General features: G+C 41.9%; 1 protein-coding gene and 1 non-coding gene across 2 annotated transcripts in view; both read right to left on the bottom strand.

Annotated features, from left to right (window-relative positions):
* Positions 1 to 20,660, bottom strand: part of KIF16B (kinesin family member 16B) — a 284,700-nt gene that overhangs the window by 23,815 nt on the left and 240,225 nt on the right. The window contains exon 25 of the mRNA XM_024752697.1: positions 14,959 to 15,042. Within this exon, the coding sequence (XP_024608465.1) occupies positions 14,959 to 15,042 (84 nt within the window). The remainder of the gene's footprint in view (positions 1 to 14,958; positions 15,043 to 20,660) is intronic.
* LOC112404655 (U6 spliceosomal RNA) lies at positions 18,745 to 18,851 on the bottom strand. The gene has a single exon (XR_003004153.1). It is a non-coding gene; the product is annotated as a U6 spliceosomal RNA (small nuclear RNA).

Raw genomic sequence — 20,660 nt, 5'->3', positions numbered from 1 at the left:
TTTAATCCGCAATTCCCAATTGACGTATGATGTTGATTAACATCCTCTTATATGGTTATTTGCCATGGGTATATTTTCTTTGGGGAAATGTCTGTTCAGGTCTTCTATTTTTTTTCATTGGGTTTTTCATTTTCTTACTGTTGAGTTTTAAAAGTTCAAAGTACGTTTTGGATAAGAGTCCTTTATCAGATGTGTCTTTTGCAGGTATTTTTTCCCAGTATGAGGCTGGTATTCTCATTCCTTTGGCATTGTCTTTTGTACAGCAGAAATTTTCAATTTTAATAAAGTCCAGCTTATCAACTATTTCTTTCATGCATGGATCATGGATTTCTTGTTGTATCTAAAAAGTAATCACCATACCCAAGGTCATCTGTGTTTTCTCCCATGTCACCTTCTAGGAGTTTTAGAGTTCTGCATTTTACATTTAGGTCTATGATCCATTTTCTGTTACTTTTTTGTGAAGGGTATGAGGTCTATGTCACGAATCTTTTGTTTTGCATGTGGATGTCCAGTTGTTCCTGAAACATTTGTTGAAAAGACTATTTCTGTTCCACTGTATGCCTTTGCTCCTCTCCCTAAGATCAGTTGACTATACTTACGTGGGTCTATTTCTGTGCTCCCTATTCTGTTCCATTAATATATTGGTATATTCTGTTGCCCATAACATACTGTCTAGATTACTGTAGTTTTATGGTTAAGTCTTTTGGGGTTTTTTTTGAATTTTTATTTATTTTTTTATACAGCAGGTACTTATTAGTCATCAATTTTATACACATCAGTGTATACATGTCAATCCCAATCGTCCAATTCAGCACGCCACCATCCCCACCCCCACACGGCTTTCACCCCCTTGGTGTCCATACGTTTGTTCTCTACATCTGTGTCTCAATTTCTGCCCTGCAAACCAGTTCATCTGTACCATTTTTCTAGGTTCCACATGTATGCGTTAACACATGATATTTGTTTTTCTCTTTCTGACTTACTTCACTCTGTATGACAGTCTCTAGATCCATCCACATCTCTCCAAATGACACAATTTTGTTCCTTTCTATGGCTGAGTAATATTCCATTGTATACATGTACCACATCTTTATCCATTCGTTTGTTGATGGGCATGCAGGTTGCTTCCATGACCTGGCTATTGTAAATACTGCTGCAGTGAACATTGGGGTGCATGTGTCTTTTTGAATTGTGGTTTTCTCTGGGTATATGCCCAGTACTGGGATTGCTGGATCATATGGTAATTCAAGTTTTAGTTTCTAAGGAACCTCCATAATGTTCTCCACAGCAGCTGTATCAATTTACATTCCCACCAACAGTGTGAGAGGGTTCCGTTTTCTCCACACCCTCTCCAGCATTCGTTGTTTGTAGATATTCTGATGATGGCCATTCTAAGTGGTGTGAAGTGATACCTCACTGCAGTTTTGATTTGCATTTCTCTAATAATTAGTGATGTTGAGCAGCTTTTCATGTGCTTCTTGGCCATCTGTATGTCTCCTTTGGAGAAATGTCTATTTAGGTCTTCTGCCCATTTTTGGATTGGGTTGTTTGCTTTCTTAATATTGAGCTGCATGAGCTGTTTATATATTTTGGAGATTAATCCTTTGTCCGTTGATTCATTTGCAAATATTTTCTCCCATTCTGAGGGTTGTCTTTTCATCCTGTTTATGGTTTCCTTTGCTGTGCAAAAGCTTTGAAGTTTCATTACGTCACATTTGTTTTTTTATTTCCATTACTCTAGGAGATGGATCAAAAAAGATCTTGCTGTGATGTATGTCAAGGAGTGTTCTTCCTATGTTTTCCTCTAAGAGTTTTATAGTGTCCAGTCTTACATTTAACTCTCTAATCCACTTTGAGTTTATGTTTGTGTATGGTTTTAGGGAGTGTTCTAATTTCATTCTTTTACATGTAGCTGTCCAGTTTTCCCAGCACCACTTACTCAAGAGACTGTCTTTTCTCCATCGCATATCCCTGCCTCCTTTGTCATAGATTAGTTGACCACAGGTGTGGGGGTTTATCTCTGGGCTTTCTATCTTGTTCCATTGATCTATGTTTCTGTTTTTGTGTCAGTACCATATTGTTGTGATTACTGTAGCTTTATAGTATAGTCGGAAGTCAGGGAGTCTGATTCCTCCAGCTCCATTTTTTTCCCTCAAGGCTGCTTTGGCTATTCACAGTGTTTTGTGTCTCCAAACAAATTTTAAGGTTTTTTGTTCTAGTTCTGTAAAAAATGCCATATGTAATTTGATAGGGATTGCATTGAATCTATAGATTGCTTTGGGTAGTAGAGTCATTTTCAAAATATTGATTCTTCCAGTCAAGGACATGGTATATCTCTCCATCTGTTGGTATCATCTTTAATTTCTTCCATCAGTGTCTTATCGTTTTCTGCATACAGGTCTTCTGTCTCCCTACATAGGTTTATTCCTAGGTATTTTATTCTTTTTGTTGCAGTGGTACATGGTAGTGTTTCCTTAATCTCTCTTTCACATTTTTCATCATTAGTGTATAGAAATGCAAGAGATTTCTCTACATTAATCTTGTATCCTGCAACTTTAACAAATTCATTGACTAGCTCTCATAGTTTTCTGGTGGCATCTTAGAATTCTCTATGTATAGTGTCATGTCATCTGCAAACAGTGACAGTTTTACTTCTTCTTTTCCAATTTGTATTCCTTTTATTTCTTTTCCTTCTCTGATTGCTGTGGCTACGACTTCCAAAACTATGTTGAAAAATAGTGGCAAGAGTGGACATCCTTGTCCTGTTCCTGAACTTAGAGGAAATGCTTTCAGTTTTTCACTGTTGAGGATGATGTTTGCTGTGGGTTTGTTGTATATGGCCTTTATTATGTTGAGGTAGGTTCCCTCTGTGCCCACTTTCTGGAGAGTTTTTATCATAAGTGGGTGTTGAATTTTGTTAAAAGCTTTTTCTGCATCTATTGAGATGATCAAATGGTTTTTATTCTTCAATATCTTAATATGGTGTATCACACTGATTGATTTACGTACATTGAAGAATCCTCGCATTCCTGGGATAAATCCCACTTGACCATGGTTTTGATCCTTTTAATGTGTTGTTGGAATCTGTTTGCTAGTATTTTGTTGAGGACTTTTGCATCTGTATTCATTAGTGACATTGGTCTATAATTCCTTTTTTTGTAGTATCTTTGTCTGGTTTTGGTATCAGGGTGATGGTGGCCTCACAGAATGAGTCTGGGAGTGTTCCTTCCTCTGCAATTTTTTGGAAGAGTTTCAGAAGGATGGGTGTAAGCTCTTCTCTAAATGTTTGATAGAATGCACCTGTGAAGCCATCTGGTCCTGGACTTTTGTTTGTTGGAAGATTTTTAAGCACAGTTTCAATTTCACTACTTGTGATTTGTCTATTCATATTTTCTATTTCTTGCTGGTTCAGTCTCGGAAGGTTATACCTTTCTAAGAGTTTGCCCATTTCTTCCAGTCTCTCCATTTTATTGGCATAGAGTTGCTTGTAGTAGTCTCTTAGGATGCTTTGTATTTCTGCGGTGTCTGTTGTAACTTCTCCTTTTTCATTTCTAATTTTATTGATTTGAGTCCTCTCCCTCTTTTTCTTGATGAGTCTGGCTAATGGTTTATCAATTTTGTTTATCTTCTCAAAGAACCAGCTTTTAGTTTTACTGATCTTTGCTACTGTTTTCTTTGTTTCTATTTCATTTATTTCTGCTCTGATCTTTATGATTTCTTTCCTTCTGCTAACTTTGGGTTTTGTTTGTTCTTCTTTCTCTAGTTCGTTTAGGTGTAAGGTTAGATTGTTTATTTGAGATTTTTCTTGTTTCTTGAGGTAGGCTTCTATAGCTATAAATTTCCCTCTTAGAACTGCTTTTGCTGCATCCCATAGGTTTTAGATCATCCTGTTTTCATTGTCATTTGTCTCTAGGTATTTTTTTGATTTCCTCTTGATTTCTTCAGTGATCTCTTGGTTATTTAGTAACGTATTATTTAGCCTCCATGTGTTTGTGGTTTTTACGATTTTTTCCCTGTAATTCATTTCTAATCTCATAGCGTTGTGGTCGGAAAAGATGCTTGACATGATTTCAATTTTCTTAAATTTACTGCGGCTTGATTTGTGACCCAAGATGTGATCTATCCTGGAGAATGTTCCACTTGGACTTGAGAACGAAGTGTAATCTGCTGTCTCTGGATGGAATGTCCTATGAATAATGATTGACCCCTTGATCATTATGTAGTGTCCTTCCTTGTCTCTTGTAACATTCCTTATTTAAAAGTCTAGTATATCTGATATGAGCATTGTTACTCCAGCTTCCTTTTGATTTCCATTGGCATGGAATATCTTTTTCCATCCCCTCACTTTCAGTCTGTATGTTTTCCTAGGTCTGAAGTGGGTCTCTTGTAGACAGCATATAGATGGGTCTTGTTTTTGTATCCATTCAGCAAGCCTGTGTCTTTTGGTTGGAGAATTTAATCCATTCACGTTTAAAGTAATTATCGATTTGTATGTTCCTATGACCATTTTCTTAATTGTTTTGGGTTTGTTTTTGTAGGTCCTTTTCTTCTCTTGTGTTTCCCACTTAGAGAAGTTCCTTTACCATTTGTTGTAGAGCTGGTTAGGTGGTGCTGAATTCTCTTAGCTTTTGCTTGTCTGTAAAGCTTTAGATTTCTCCATCGAATCTGAATGAGATCCTTGCCGGGTAATCTTGGTTGTAGGTTCTTCCCTTTCATCACTTTAAGTATATCATGCCACTCCCTTCTGGCCTGTAGAGTTTCTGCTAAGAAATCAGCTGTTAACCTTATGGGAGTTCCCCTGTATGTTATTTGCCATTTTTCCCTAGCTGCTTTCAATAATTTTTCTTTGTCTTTAATTTTTGTCAGTTTGATTACTATGTGTCTCAGCGTGTTTCTCCTATGTGTCTCAGTGGGTTTATCCTGCATGGGAAGCTCTGCGCTTCCTGGACTTGGATGGCTATTTCCTTTCCCATGTTAGGGAAGTTTTTGACTATAATCTCTTCAAATATTTTCTCTGGTCCTTTCTCTCTCTCTTCTCCTTCTGGCACCCCTATAATGCGAATGTTGGTGCGTTTAATGTCCCAGATGTCTCCTAGGCTGTCTTCATTTCTTTTCATTCTTTTTTCTTTATTCTTTTCTGCAGCAGTGAATTCCACCATTCTGTCTTTCAGGTCACTTCTCCGTTCTTCTGCCTCAGTTATTCTGATATTGATTCCTTCTAGTGTAGTTTTCAGTTCAGTTATTGTATTGTTCATCTCTATTTGTTTGTTCTTTAATTCTTCTAGGTCTATGTTAAACATTTCTTGCATCTTCTCCATCTTTGCCTCCATTCTTTTTCCGAGGTCCTGGATCATCTTCACTATCGTTAATCTGAATTCTTTTTCTGGAAGGTTGCCTATCTCCACTTCATTTAGTTGTTTTTCTGGTGTTTTATCTTGTTCCTTCATCTGGTACATAGCCCTCTGCCTTTTCATCTTGTCTATCTTTCTGTGAATGTGGTTTTTGTTCCACAGGCTGCAGGACTGTTCTTCTTTCTTCTGCTGTCTGCCTTCTGGTGGATGAGGCTAAGAGGCTTGTGCAGGTTCCCTGATGGGAGGGACTGGTGGTGGGTAGAGCTGACTTGCTCTGGTGGGCAGATCTCAGTAGAACTCTAATCCACTTGACTGCTGATGGGTGGGGCTGTGTTCCCTCCCTGTTGGATGTTTGGCCTGAGACAACCCAACACTGGAGCCTACCTGGGCTCTTTGGTGGGGTTAATGGCAGACTCTGGGAGGGCTCACGCCAAGGAGTACTTCACAGAACTTCTTCTGCCAGTGTCCTTGTCCCTATGATGAGCCACAGCCACCCCCCACCTCTACAGGAGACCATCCAACACTAGCTGTAGGTCTGGTTCAGTCTCCCCTGGGGTCACTGCTCCTTCCCCTGGGTCCCGATGCACACACTACTTTGTGTGTGCCCTCCAAGAGTGGAGTCTCTGTTTCCCCCAGTCCTGTCGAAGTCCTGCAATCAAATCCCACTAGCCTTCAAAGTCTGATTCTCTAGGAATTCCTCCTCCTGTTGCTGGACTCCCAGGTTGGGAAGCTGACATGGGGCCGAGAACCTTCACTCCAGTGGGTGGACTTCTGTGGTATAAGGGTTCTCCAGTCTGTGAGTCACCCACCCAACAGTTATGGGATTTGATTTTACTGTGATTGCGCCCTTCCTACCGTCTCATTGTGGCTTCTCCTTTTTCTTTGGATGTGGGGTATCTTTTTTTGTGAGTTCCAGTGTCTTCCTGTCGATGACTGTCCAGCAGCTAGTTGTGATTCTGGTGTTCTCCCAAGAGGGAGTGAGAGCACGTCCTTCTACTCCGCCATCTTGGTTCCTAATCCTATGGTTAAATCTTGAAGCTGGGTACTGTCAGTCCACCCACTTTGTTTTTCGCCTTCAGTATGGCACTGGCTATTCTGGGTCTTTTGCCTCTCCATACAGGCTTTAGAATCAGTTTGTCCATGTCCACAAATATCTTGCTGGGGGACTGCACTGAATCTATAGACCAAGTTGCAAGACCTGATATCTTGACAATATTGAAACTTCCTATCGATAAACATGAACTACGTCTACATTAGTTTAGTTTTTTGATTTCTTTCATCAGTTTTTATAGTTTTCTTCATATAGATCTTAAACATATTTTATTAAATGTTTACCTAAGTATCTAATTTGGGGAGTGCTAATGTACATTCTATTGTGTTTTAAATTTCGATCCCCCTTTTTCATTGCTGGTATATAGGAAAGTGATTGACTATGATATATTAACCTTGTATCCTGCAATCTTGCCATAATTGTTTTCAGTTCCAGGAGACTTCCTTTCAATTATTTTAGATTTTCTACAGAGACAATCATGTCACCTGTGAATAAGAGTTTTATTTCCTCCTTCTCAATCAGAATAACTTTTTTTTTTTTTTTTCGGCACGCGGGCCTCTCACTGTCGTGGCCTCTCCCGTGGAGCACAGGCTCCGGACACGCAGGCTCAGAGGCCATGGCTCACGGTCCCAGCCGCTCCACGGCATGTGGGATCTTCCCGGACCGGGGCACGAACCCGTGTCCCCTGCACCGGCAGGCGGACTCTCAACCACTGCGCCACCAGGGAAGCCCAGAATAACCTTTTATTTCCTTTTCTTATCTTAGTGCATTAATAAGAACTTTAATTTTAAAAGTATGCTGTAAGTCACCACACAGCGATTGGAATGTAGCAATTTTTAAAAGAAGAATGATCATTTCTAGTGTTTGCTATGTATCCAGCGCCTATCCAAGTATTTTACATGTATTATCTCATTTAACCTTCACAACAACTCTCTGAAGTGGGTACTATTATTATCCCCATTTTAAGGATGAGAAAAACTGATCCACAGAGAGGTTAAGAAACCTGTTTAAGGTTACCCAGTCAGTAAGTAGCAGAGCAAGGATCCACAACTAGGTCTGCTGGACTGTATAATGTATGTTTTTAACCATTATCCTGTATCAATTTGGGATGTATTACGGGCTAGGGCCTATGTCTTGTACAGGTGTTTCTTAAACACCACTCTCATTTGATCCGCTCAGCAACTCTGAAAGTTAGCTCTTCTTATCCCTGTTTCCCATTGAGAATGATGAAGCTCAGAATGGGTAAGTAACCAGCCCAGTGGCCTACTGCAAAGTGGCATTTAAACCCATTTATGCATATGCTCTGGCTTTGAAAATGTTTTTTGTCAGAACAAATATGTGATATTTGCTATTCAGTGCAGCTTTAACTGATCATTCAACAAACACTTACTGAGGGCCTGTTAAGGGCCAGGAACTGTTCTAGGCACTGAGGAGACAGAATTGAATAGGCAGCTGGAAACCCTGTCCTCACAGAACTTACCTTCTAGTAAAATATAAAGCACTGAATAACAAAACAAACTGACAAACAAAAACATCCCCCCAACCACCGCAAAGTGCTTGACCAAGAAGCCACAGAGGCATCTGGTGGGGAGTGAAGGGGCAGGGCTCTCCGAGGAGAGGACGTCTGAGCTGAGGGAGGTGCTCCAGCCTCGGAGATGCTTCTGCTGACTTAATCCCAAGTCAGTAACGACATGAAGACCCTGACTGCCTGCTTAGAGCTTTAGATTGGGAGCCCAGTGATGGGGAAGAGTTTTCCCACTTGCAGTGAGTTTTGAGTCCCTGAGTTGTTAGCCATCAGCCCACAAAGGATGCCACGTGGGGAAGGGGAAAAACGGCAGAGTAAAACTGACAGTATGGCAGGCGCTTCCCTTGTCCCTCCAGCCTCCATCTGGGTTTGGAAGTCGATCCTCTCCTTGTAAACATGTGTTTCAATTTTGGTTTCTTCTCAATTAAACCAAAGACTCTGCATGGAAACCAAAGTGGGATTTTCCCTCCAGATGGGGACTCACTCTTCTGATGTGACCATAAAGTGCCAACTTACACTGATATGGAAGGACTTCTGTTGTGTAAAATGACTTCTTGATGGGCACTTTGCCTCTGGAGTTCATTCTTTCTCAGACTTCCTCCTTCCCCTTACGGCACCGCTTACCTACAGTATACACACTTCATCATGTAATTCTAACAATTCCATGGAGCAGATATGATTTCTGCCATTTAACAAGTAAGGAACTGAAGTTTAGGGAGGGAACTAAGGTCACAGGACACTGGAGTAGTCTCACAGAGCTGGGTTGCAAGTGCAGGTCTGACTCTAGAACCTTCTGCATTATTCCAATACCACATGGAGTTTCCCATCTCCTTCCTGAATCTTCATCCCAGATCACAGCAATTTTAGCCCCTCTGACTTCACGAAGCACCGCGATGAAACAGCCCCCAAAGTCCAGCTCAGTCTCCTCCCATACAGCGACAGCCACGTAACCCCCTTCAGAAATGCTCTGTGATCAACAAATCACAGAAAACAGTCACTGCTAATACAAATGACCATATAACCAGAAAAAGTAAAATACATAAAAACATAAATGAGGAGGGAAACAGTTCTTTCTGTGAGGTATTTTTCACTCTCGGCCTACTTTGGTAATGGTTCCGCCATTATCCGTTCTGTAAGATTAGCAGAGAGTAGATGGAAAGAATGTTCAATTAAGCACAGAATTGCCAGATACCTTTCAGGTAGCCGAATGAGTGAGAAAATGCAAGGATTTTCACCTCCTGAAATTTATTGTGAAACTGAAAGGATTCAACCTATACAATGTCTAAACCAAAATGATTCTATTGTTGGAAATCAAAGGTTTGAAAGTAACATAAAACTGAAGTATCAACAGAAGCAGACACTGCTGTTAGTCAGAAAATCTGGGCTGTGCAGGGAAGTGGCAGCCGGTGCTGGGCAGGGGGACGTAGCACTACGGCAGCCGCCATAACACCCACGTTGTAAGGCATGGGAACCACCAAGACTTTTATTTTGAAAACAACTCCTCATTTAGTTCACGTTAGAAAAGAGGACACCTGTGAGCTCTGGGCATCTCTCTATAGTAAGAAAAAGTGATGAGACGCAGCTGAGGGCCGGCCTGGTGCTCACAGTTAAGCTCGGTATTCTCCTGTCAAGGGCAGACAGCTCCAAAGGACACCAAGACCAGGTGAGGCTACTCTGTGACCACGAGCAAGACAGAAAGAAAAACAAAACCCAAAAAACACTCCACAATCATGTCTGAACACAGAAACATGAATACTGTACAAACCATGAAAATGATCAAATACCCCCCTCCTCTGGCTAACAGGATGACTGCTGTGTTTCTTATCAATCATAGTTTTAACCTCACTCTGTTCTTCTTGCCTTCCAGATAAGAACTGTTAAGACACCCAATCAGAGAAATAGCCCAACATCCAATCCAGAGCAAAGTCCGCTTGCTTGCACTCTGCCCTGAATCACCTAACCCAGGGCCAAGTCCTATCATAAGGTCTTGGTAACACCTTGCTGAGATGCCCCCTGCCTCCCATGGTATCTGTTCTTTCTTAGGGCAGGGAATTAATAAATCTAACACACTGTTAAAAAAGTAGGTGTATGCCTGGGGGTCACTGGCCGAAACGCACTGACATTTGTCAGGCAGAGGCTTGGGGTACATCAGGCGTGCTGGGGACGCCACAGTGGGCAGCCTCACTGTCAGCGACTCGGGAGACATGCAAAGAGAGCTGACTGGCTGTGAACAACAGCTAGGTAAACGCAGAGGAACGGTGCTCATTTCATAATGATCCTAGGCCTCGCATCTTTCTCACACTGGACAGTAGCTTGACTGTGATTCAATCATCAGAAAGCATTTCTACACTTCAGATGACAATTTTACAGGGTGAAAGAAAGGGTGGTGTTACACCATGAGATTCCTGGTATCTTCCAGGTATCACCATAAGAACAGTCACATAATCTTAGTCTCTTTGTCCTCAGAAATTCATTTTGCAAGTAGATGTAACAAACTGAGGTGCTCACATTGCTACACTTCATGACTGCAGGTGGGGGGGCGTTCTTTGGTCCTCCCCTGGCTCTTAAAGCAGATCTGAAACGTGCTGGAAGGCGCCATCACTGTGGCCAGCTGTCCTCATCACCACCACCACTTTCATTCACCACGGTACCACCTAACATTTCGGAGTGCTTCCCTCTGTACCAGAGGCCGTGTGATGTCCATGATCTCATTTAACCCTCAGGTCAACTCCTGGAAGATGGTGGTATTATTTGTCTTCATTTGTCAGTGATAAAGGACACTGACAGTGACATTAACTCCAAAGGAGCAAACCCAGGATTCGAGACCAGGATGAAGCGCCCCAGGCCCATGCTCTAAGCTTCCACACTATTTTTATCCATCTTAATAATGCTCTAGCCAGTGATGTGAAAATGGGGAAGAAGTGGTCTTGGGCTGCTGCCTGCTCTAGTACGTTCAAGAAAACGTCCGAGAAACTTCTCAGGTTCTTACACCTAAAGGTGGTGGTTTTATTCTTGAAAGCTTTACTGTTTTATTAGAGGATTTCACTTGTTTTCATTAATTACAGTTACTCCTTGAAATGACAGACTACTGAGATGATTAGCACAAATGTTTCCAAGTAGATGATAACATTCTCTGAAATTAGTGACCCAAAATGCACCTCTCATCAATCAACAAAAACAAAACAAAAAACTCATCTATTTGGGGCGAATATTGGCAGATTTTCTGAGAATTCAGTGAATAATAGAGTACATGTGAAGCACGTGTGAAATATCATGGGCGATGAAGATTCAATTAGACGTTGATTCTGTTGCCTTCAAGTAACTGAAGAGTATAATAGGGGAGATCTGAGACATAAACATATCTTTTGATACAAGCAAGAAAGTACCAAGAATCTTAAAAGAAGTGGAGGTGAAGTCTCATGGACATTCCAGAACAAAGTGTGCAGAAGACCCAGCTCTGTCTCCAGCTCAGAGTGTGCTGAGGATTAAGAGAAGGAGGCTGCCCTGAAAGACACTCTAGTATAGACTAAGGCTTTGCCACTCACTGGCTACATGACCTTCTTTATCCTCCCCAAGACTTAACTTTCTCACCTGTAAAATGGAAATAATAATAGAAGTCACCTCAAAAGCTGGCTGGAGGAGTAAATGGCATGATATATCAAGCCTTTCACTCATGCCTGGCACTCAGTAGACACCCAGTAAATGTGAGACGTAGTACTATGTGAAAGCCTACGGAATTGCCAATATTCCACCATTTTTGACCTATGACAATGACAGGTTCAACCTGATGGTAATGGTATCTGGCTTCGAGTGCAGTAACAAGCACCCTTCTGCTCCACGTAACTCATCAGACAGAGACTGATGTGATCATTTCCTGTTACCTCCACAGCCTTTTCTGCTGGGCTGTCGTCCGCGTTACAAGAAGGGCTTGGAGGAGCTGAGCACCATGTCACACGCGGGAGAGCCGCTATCAGAACCCTCTGGCTGCCCGATAGCAGGGTCTGCCCACGATGTGCACATTTACACTGAACGGTTCCAGCGGGGCTGGGATGGCAGCAACAGGGGGTTCCGCCCACGTCAGAAACCTCCAGAGACTCTGGCTCTTGTGGAGCAAAAGTGCTTGGCGGCATTTGGGCATGAGATGCAAAGCAGTAACAGGCCAGATTCTGGAAAACCTGGCTCTGGGTTATAAGCTACAGTGGTCCTGGTAACTCTTTGTGGGTGGAGCCTATACACGTTTATCAATAAGAGTGAGTTCTGGAGGCCAAATGTACACTTCGCCACTGAGCATCACCACGTCCTGACCCTTTTCCTGGTGCTACACACCCCAACCCCACACGGCTACCACCACACACACCACTAATATTCCTCTCTCCGCGGTGATAAAACTAATGTCTAGAACATCTCGTGACAGGCAGAAATTTCTGTTGTTACCCATCATTTTTAGAATAATTATTTTAACGTTTTTATAAATAGGATTTAACCTTATATAAGTTAGAAAGTAGGTATCTAGGTCTTTCATGTGAAAACATTTGACACTTTTTGTTGATAAACTCAAACACAAGGTCCAAATCTTGCAGCTATTTTAATAGCAAGGAAGATCGAAACGCAACTGGATGCTTGCTTAGAACATTGCTCTATGCAGCTCAGTTGGCGTGAGGAGGTTTGTAAAGCTGTGTTTCTGGATTTTAAAAACCAGCAGATAATTCCTTTGGCGCAAACACTATGTATATCGGTGTGTGCCAGTACAAGTGTGTCCTACTGAAATCCACCTTTCTGTACATGCCTACGTATTTAACTACACCTCCAGGTAGAGTTTCATACAGCAATGTAAACATATGCTCTTTGAGGGCAAGAAGTGTCTCATTCACCTTGATATTCTATATAACACCTAGCACTGTCCCCAGCATGTATCAGGAATTAAATAAATGTATATTGAATTGAATAGGAAGTTCTGGGACAATAAATGTTAATTTTCACATGAAAATGCACTAAATCAGTGACTCTTGGTGTTAGATTGAAAATAAAAATCATAATAGTTGCAGGAAATCAACTCAAGAATCTCAGGTTAACTTTCCAGTAAACTGAAGCTGAATTACACTCTCTCCTTGACAAGAACATAATATTCTAAGATTTAACAGTCAACATGAGACGAAATACACTTAATTTAAAATGTAAGCCCCTATATTTCCACAAGGTGTGGAGAATCCATTCCTTATGGGTTAATGCCACAGGTAAACCACAGTCACGGGCAATGGGAGGGATGCTTGTATCCACAGAGATGTTGACATAAAACTCTGTTTGTCAACAGCTGATGGCTCGGTAGGGCTAAGTGATTAAGCAGGAGATCCTGCAAAAACAAACATGGGTCCCACCTGAAAGTACCAAGAATGAAAAGGTGCCCTGGGCTTTGCTCTGACCCTGGAGGCTGGAGTGGAAAAACAAGAGTCCCCAAGAGCAGGGCTCACAAACGCACAGCACACAAACGCCCAATCTGTGGGGCATGGCTGGCACCATGTGCATTTAATTAGGGCCCTGAGTAAGTAGGGATGACAACAGCTACTTCCTGTTAGTTTACAAACTTGTTTTTATACACTGTCGTTCTGCACGCTTCCATTAAAGACAAGTCTGGATTACTGACACAGGTAAGGGTTCTGGAAAGAAAACCATCACTAGTTCTGCTGTGAGTTTTAAATTGTTTGTATGATACAATTAAACATTTAAGAGAACTTGGTCAAGCAGGCTCACCATGATAACCTTTCCCTTGAGTTTAAGCTCTTCAGTTGGGTATCAGGGTCATACCACCTCATAGGCTGATTTTTAGAGCCCTGCAACGACCCATCCAAACCTCAGTCGTAATAGTTCCAGCACCCTTTCAAAGGTGTAATTCTATAGTTTAACTCACAGGCCTGTAAGCATGGCCACACTCTGAAACTCTTCTTTCCTCAGATCACTTCTATACTGAGGATCTCAAGTCTCTAAAATGCCCCTCGTGGACCACAATCTCCTAGTCTTCAATTTCTCCACGGTCCCCACTCCCCACTTTTGCTCTCACTGCAACCTCCAGCCTCTGGAGGTTTCCCTAAGGCTTGATTCACTGGTATTCACTGGACTCCATGGGCAGCCATTTCAAACTGGCTGTCTCCAGGAATGAGAAAAATACCGCCGTTTTATGGAGACTTTCACAATTCAGAAAGGGCCTGTCTCAGGCCTCCTCTTATTTGATTTCATTTGCAATACGTCTTCTTTTTCTTCCTCTTAAAAGAGTAGCAGAGGGGACTTTGCTAGGCCCCAGGAAGCTTGCTGACTGGAGTGAGCTATTTGTAATTTTATCCTGCCTGCCTCAGTGGCTCACAGCGGCAAGAGGGTAGCCCATGCCCGAGGGTTACCTGCGACCATGCCTCAGCACAGTCTGCCTCGGTAGCATCAGATGCCAACCAGATAAGCAGCTCTAGCCTGCAAAGCAATACAAGCTCTACGGAGCAGTCAACAGTGCATGCCAGCAGGGAGGCAGTCAGAAAAACAACAGTTGTGTTGAACCAAAGCTCTCCACGGAGCTGGCTCAGAAGACGAAGTTAAAATAAGTCCAACAAAACCTAACCATGACTAAAATGGGTATGTGTCTTTTTGCTTCCAGCCACCTTGAAAAAGTAACAACGATGCAATACTACAAATCTTCAGTTAATTAATTCAAGTTTTTGGCAGCAAGCTTCTTACCCCCAGCCTGCATTGTGTACCATCTGTCTATGTGAATATTCAGTTCTCACCCACAACCTGCTTCCTAACCCTTGGTATAAATGTATCTCCTCAAAACCCAGGAAAACGCTCTGTTGGGGGTGGGGGGAAGGACTTATATTTTAAATAAACTGATCTCATTACTTTACAACCTGCTCCTGCCACCTCCTGAGTTAATGAAGCAGCATCTCCCCCATCCGTGAACAAGAGTTAAGTGTTTAAGAGGAAGAATTCTCACTGGTCAATCAGATGGCAAATTTTCTGCACACAGAGAAAGAAAAGCTTAATTCTGTTACCTCTAACTGACTTCGCCTCTCAGCAATCACACGTTCATCCTTGTTTCCAAATAGTTTCTTTGGAGGGAATTCAAGAGTCGCGAGCTGAAATACATATTTTATAAGAGAGGCATTAATATCACACCTGTGATCTTTGGGCTATTATTAATCCATTATTTGGAATCTCTATCATGGTGGGCGGGGGGGGGGAAGAGAAAGAGGTTGGAAGTTTAAAGATGGTAGGGCGTGCCTTGCTTAGCCACCAACCGCGTGACCTTGAACAGACCAGGCAAGGCTCCACAAGGGTCACCCGAGAGGCAGGATGATGGGGCCTCAGAGGAAGGACAGACTCGAGCCTCAGTGTTTTGTCCCAGACGACATAGTAGACACTTTGCCAGGCGGTGTTTCACATGTTTTATTTTTTAAAACACAAGTTTGTTCTTCTTTTAGTCCCCTTCTAATACTAGAATTCAATTATATTTGTGTTGACATGAGAATTTGAAAACTCAACAAGCATACTACCTGAACATTTTGTAAAAGAGTTCTGTAAACTTTCCATATTGCCTTTCCTCAGCTACTACTGCAAATGCACATGGCCCATGTGAAAAGAAGGCTTCTCTTTCAATCTTTTCTCCTTGTCTCCTAGAGAAGAAAGGTTTAGAATTTGCTGGAGCCAGGTCTTGGAATTTCATAGCTATTTTCCTTATGCTTCTTTTCTTGGAAGTATAAAAGTCATAACGAAAAGGTAAGTTTTCTTATAGACTCCAAGGCAAGAAAGAGCTCTATAATCTGGCGGAAACCTGACCAGCTCGTGTGGATTTGGTTGAATGAACGCTGAGTGGCAATAATCGCTGGTGTTGATGAAATTCACTATTTCCTTCCTTCCTCGCCCTGTCGGGCTCAGACACACTGAGAGGTCAACAAAGCATTATCAAGAAAAAAAAAAAAGAACACTTCTCCCACAATATAGGTCACAATGTGCCACAAAATTCCTATTTTATACATATGCAAACCTTGGCTGATTTATATTGCCACGGTGGGAATCAAAAATTAAGAACTAACATCTGTATGTACAGGACTTAGAAAACTTAGTACTAAAGGAGAATATACATACAGCAAAATGCACATATCCTAAGTGAACAATTGGTGAATTTTCAACATCTCAACACACTGTAACCACCACCCAGATCAAAAGAGAACACCCCCGGCCGCCCAGGAACCCCTGGCACTCCCCTCCTGTCCTGTAAAAGGCTGGCGCTGGCCTGACTTCTAACAGCATGGTTTAGTTTTTCCCATTTTTCAGCTTCAACATATGGCACGAACCCTTTTGTGTCCACCGTCATCGCTCTACCTCATGTGTGCGAGGTCCACCCATGTTGCCATGTGTAGCAACAGTTTGCTCATTCCTGTGGCTGAACAGCATCCCACCATGTGAACATTCCACCACTGGTCTGTTCAGTCTCTGGTTATCGGGCTTTTGGCTAGTTTCCACTTTCTGGCCCTTAGGCATTGTGCTGTTATGAACATTTTCCTATAGGTTTTCCATACGTTTCCTATGAACATATGTAGGGATTCCTGCTGGTCATAATCTGAAGGGTGAAAATGCTAGGTCACATGGAATGCTAAGCGTTCAGCTGCACCTGAAGTTATCAAATGGTTTCCCAAAGCAGTTTTACCACCAACACTCCCACCAGCAGTGACTGAGAGGCGCAGTGGCTTCAGATCCTCACCAGCGCCTGGTGCTGTGGTCTTTTTCATCTTGGCAATGCTGCTGGGTATGCCGTGATTTGTACTGTGGTTCAGATTTGCATATTCCTAATGAGCCATGATGTCGAGCATCTTTTCACATGCTCATTGACCATCTGGTTACTCATTTGCGGGAAGTGTCTGTTCAACTCTTTGGGCCATTTTTTATTGGGATATGCCTTTTTCTTATTAAGAGTCATTCTTCCTTTTCCCTCTCTTCGAGGTGTCTTTGATGACTTTAGAGCCCTTTTACAAAGTTAGTGGAAGTCAGAGGTCTGCTCCTTTCAAACTCAAGTGCTTTTTCTACCCCAAACCTTGGAGTGGGTGGGGTGTGGGACCTCCTTCTCCTTCTCTCACCAATGTTCCAATCTGGTTGCTTACAGGCAACTTTAAAATCTGTTCAAGGTAAAGTGAAAGGCCATGGGCACCGAAGTAAGACAGACCTAGTTTGAATCTTGACCACTAACTAGCTAACTACTTTGTTTCTCTGAGCCTGAGTATTCTCTGCTGAAAAAAAAAACCACAGGCAATGGTAGTAAATATCACCGGTTATCTGTGAAGATTTAGTGAAGCAATGCTGAATGGGCCTTAGCTACTCTTACTATTTACTAGAGATCTGGTAATTACTAAGAAAGCAGCATGCCACATCCCTGGTTCCCTGTCCCCATCCCTGGAATGGTGATGTGGCTTCAAGGAGCAAAGGGGCTTCTGGAACCCTGACTTCACTGGCACAAACACACTTCCCATATGCTGCAGGTTAGAGAAGACAGGTACCCAGAACGTGTCTTTTGGGCTTCGTCCAGCCTCGATTTCATCTTGTACAAATGTGTTCCCCCACCAAATGCAGTGATGCTGAAGGCTTGGCAAGCATGCTTTCACAGTTGGTTGTTTTGTCATTTTCTTATGTGGCTGATGAGGTGATGTGGTTTCTGTCGGGGGAAATTTACAGCCAGACTTGCATGCTCGCTCAGAACTGGTGCACTGAAAGGACCCTCTGGCAGCTGAACTAGGTGGGAAGCAAGCATTTAAATTTCCTTGTAGTCAATGGTAGTATGTACTCCACCCTGGGATGGAGGCTAGTATCTTGTGCTACGACGATCCACCCTGTGAAATAACTGTGTATAAATTATCTATAATACAGATTTTAGGAAGAAAAGGGCAACCTTAAATGGCACTGAGGCACATAATCATAGGACTATAATATTCAACAATCTAACTTCAGAGATAAAGAAACACAGGGTCAGAGGTCAGTGACTTAGAATGGTTCCAAGTCATGGGGTGGCTGAGTCAAGATGGGGAACCAGGACTGACTCTAGGTTTTCATAACAAGGCTGTAAAGTGTGTCCACAGAGTATGGAAGACCCTTCTGAAGTCCTTGAGAACCTAGGACCCAAATAAAAGACAGTAACCCCTCCCAGTGTGTATTAACCAGGAAAATGATGGACAGCTGCTGGCAGTAGTCAACAGGCCCACCAGGAGCTGTCAACAAACCTCACTGAGGACCTGCACCAACAAGGGAACAGGAAAGTGACAGGGGTCAGTGACCACGGTGGGGAAAACAGGAACGGGATGGTCTGGAGGCAGGGTCCTGGGAAGTCTGTCCTGGGATTATTAGCTCCTGTCAACTGACTCCTCACAAAATAAAACATAAGAAGGATGGAGGTGAAGTGTTGGAGGGAGGGAGAGAAGGAACGGGAACAGAAGTTCCCACGTGATTCATGATAAATGCACGCAACGGGGTCTACGTCCTTTTGATGGGGCTGGCACATGAACAAACTGAAGGAGAAAGGTAAGGGCGTGAGGCAAGGTATTGCCTCCATTAAAATAATTATATTTACATCAGAAACAGCTTTCCAACCTCTTCCCTCTGACAGAATGGAAACTACCTCCATTTCTCCTTTTCAGAGAATCTTGACAGTGCTGTTCAGGCTTCGCTATCTGTAAGCTCTTAGGTTGAATGAGATGAAATTGCCAGTTTGGAAGTTAAAAATGGTTGAATAGCAGCAATTCCATAAGGTTAAACTCCTTATAAAACTTCTGACATTTTAATCTGCCCATTTAAAAAATATGGAATGCTTCACTAATTTGCATGTCATCCTTGTACAGGGGCCACGCTAATCTTCTCTGTATTGTTCTAATTTTAGTATATGTGCTGCTGAAGTGAGCACAAAACTTCTGACATTTTTAAACGACCACTAGGCTGAAGATACATTCCCAGCTGCTTTTACCTGCCAAGGGTAAATATTCTCAGTTGAGGGATTGTTGATTGGCTACATCTAAACCAATATTCTTTCAAAAGAATGTTCAAGCACTCAAAAATAAAACAGAACTAGAAATATCTTATATTTTAAAAATGCAACACTAAAATAGCCAAGGAGTTGGGGAAACAGTAACAGTACAGGTGGCACGGAAGCCATTTAGGGGCCAATAGTTGTTGACACAGAAGGGATTAGGTTGCTACTCTCAACAACAGCCTGTCTTTTGAAAAGAAAAAAAAAAAAAGACCATCATAGTCTTTACTTGGATTAAAGAGTGCAGGAACTGCTGCTTCATTCTTACTATAAAATCCTTATAATCCTTTATACCTTTACTATTATATAAATCCTTAGAAGGGTTTAGAAATCTGGGGTAGAAGAGAGGCCTGAACTTTTTCTCTCCCCAGGTAAAAAGTGACCACCTTATTTATTTTGAAACAGAACAGCAAAAGCAATCCTCTGGAGGGTTCATTTCCGGATTGTGAATTATTTAAAGTGTCCACATGTTTATTAAAATGTACAATTTACTAAGATAGAAAGAGCCACTGGTCAGGACAAATAATGTGCCTGGAGAGCCAAAAAAGGGAAAAGATCTCTTCTATTTTGCAGAAAGCGCTGCTGTCTGAAAAGTAGTATTTCCAACAAATTAAGAATACAAGAGAGGCTCAGAGAGGGGGTGACTGTCCCTGACTTTTCCTCTCATGTCCTACATACACTGACATCTATTGTTTATTTGTTTGTTTGCTTGGCTTCTTAAGTTAAACAGCAAATTGAAAATAAAATCAATGATATAATTTGTACATTTACATTTCTTCTCAAGTTCTTTTTAGTTAATTTTTTTTTCATTTTTATCGCTTCATTTTTGAATCTAGCAGATGGTCGAGATCTGATTTCCATGAGAAATGCTGTCAGGAACAGTAGAAGGCATCCGTGGGTGGAGGAGAGATTCCTCTTTGATTTCCTTTGTAACCTCTGACAAAGGAAATACAGTGTCCTACATTTCTAAAAATTAAAGTTCCTGAAGTTCCATATTCCTCACAACTACTCAATTCTAGAGAAATTCAGATAAATATTTCTGATTATATAAAAATGATCAAGATACTTGGGACTCAGTAATGAGGAAAAAATCATTTTCTTTCTTTTTATAAGATTTCATTTTCTGTCAGAACCAGCTTGCTAGTTTCTACCAGAAAAGTATGTTGGGATTTTTTATCGGGATTGTACTGAGTATACAGGTCATTTTGCCAAGAAGTGACATCATAAAGTCTCAAGTACACCATTCCATGAAAAAGTAAAAAGATTTCATTTTCATAAAGAGCAAAACCCATCATTTCCCCCTTATAACTTTCACGGATAAAGTCTCATGTTAAAAAAATATGATTGCCACGGAAATAATCTTTCTACAAACCGTAACACCTGATGGAACAGCTCGGGTTAAAGACGGTGGAGTAAAGCCTTTATTTGCATCCCTTCACACCTTCAAAAGCACCAAGAACGACAAGAGATGAAAAGCAGAGTTCCCTGTCAATCCCTGAAACTAACACAACATTGTAAATCAACTATTCTCCAATAAAAATTAAAAAAAAAAAAAAGTAAAGACTCTGACTCCAAAGTAGGAAACCACTGCAGCCCACACGCAGGCCAGCAGCCGCTGGGAGCCCAGCCTCCCTGTCATCCTCTCCAGGCCACAGGCCACAAGCTGTCTACCAGGGTCGGCATCCA

The sequence above is a fragment of the Neophocaena asiaeorientalis genome, unplaced genomic scaffold (genome assembly GCF_003031525.2).
Source record: "Neophocaena asiaeorientalis asiaeorientalis breed wild unplaced genomic scaffold, Neophocaena_asiaeorientalis_V1.1 scaffold528, whole genome shotgun sequence".
Lineage (NCBI taxonomy): Eukaryota > Metazoa > Chordata > Mammalia > Artiodactyla > Phocoenidae > Neophocaena > Neophocaena asiaeorientalis.
This window is presented reverse-complemented; position numbering and strand designations above follow the sequence as displayed.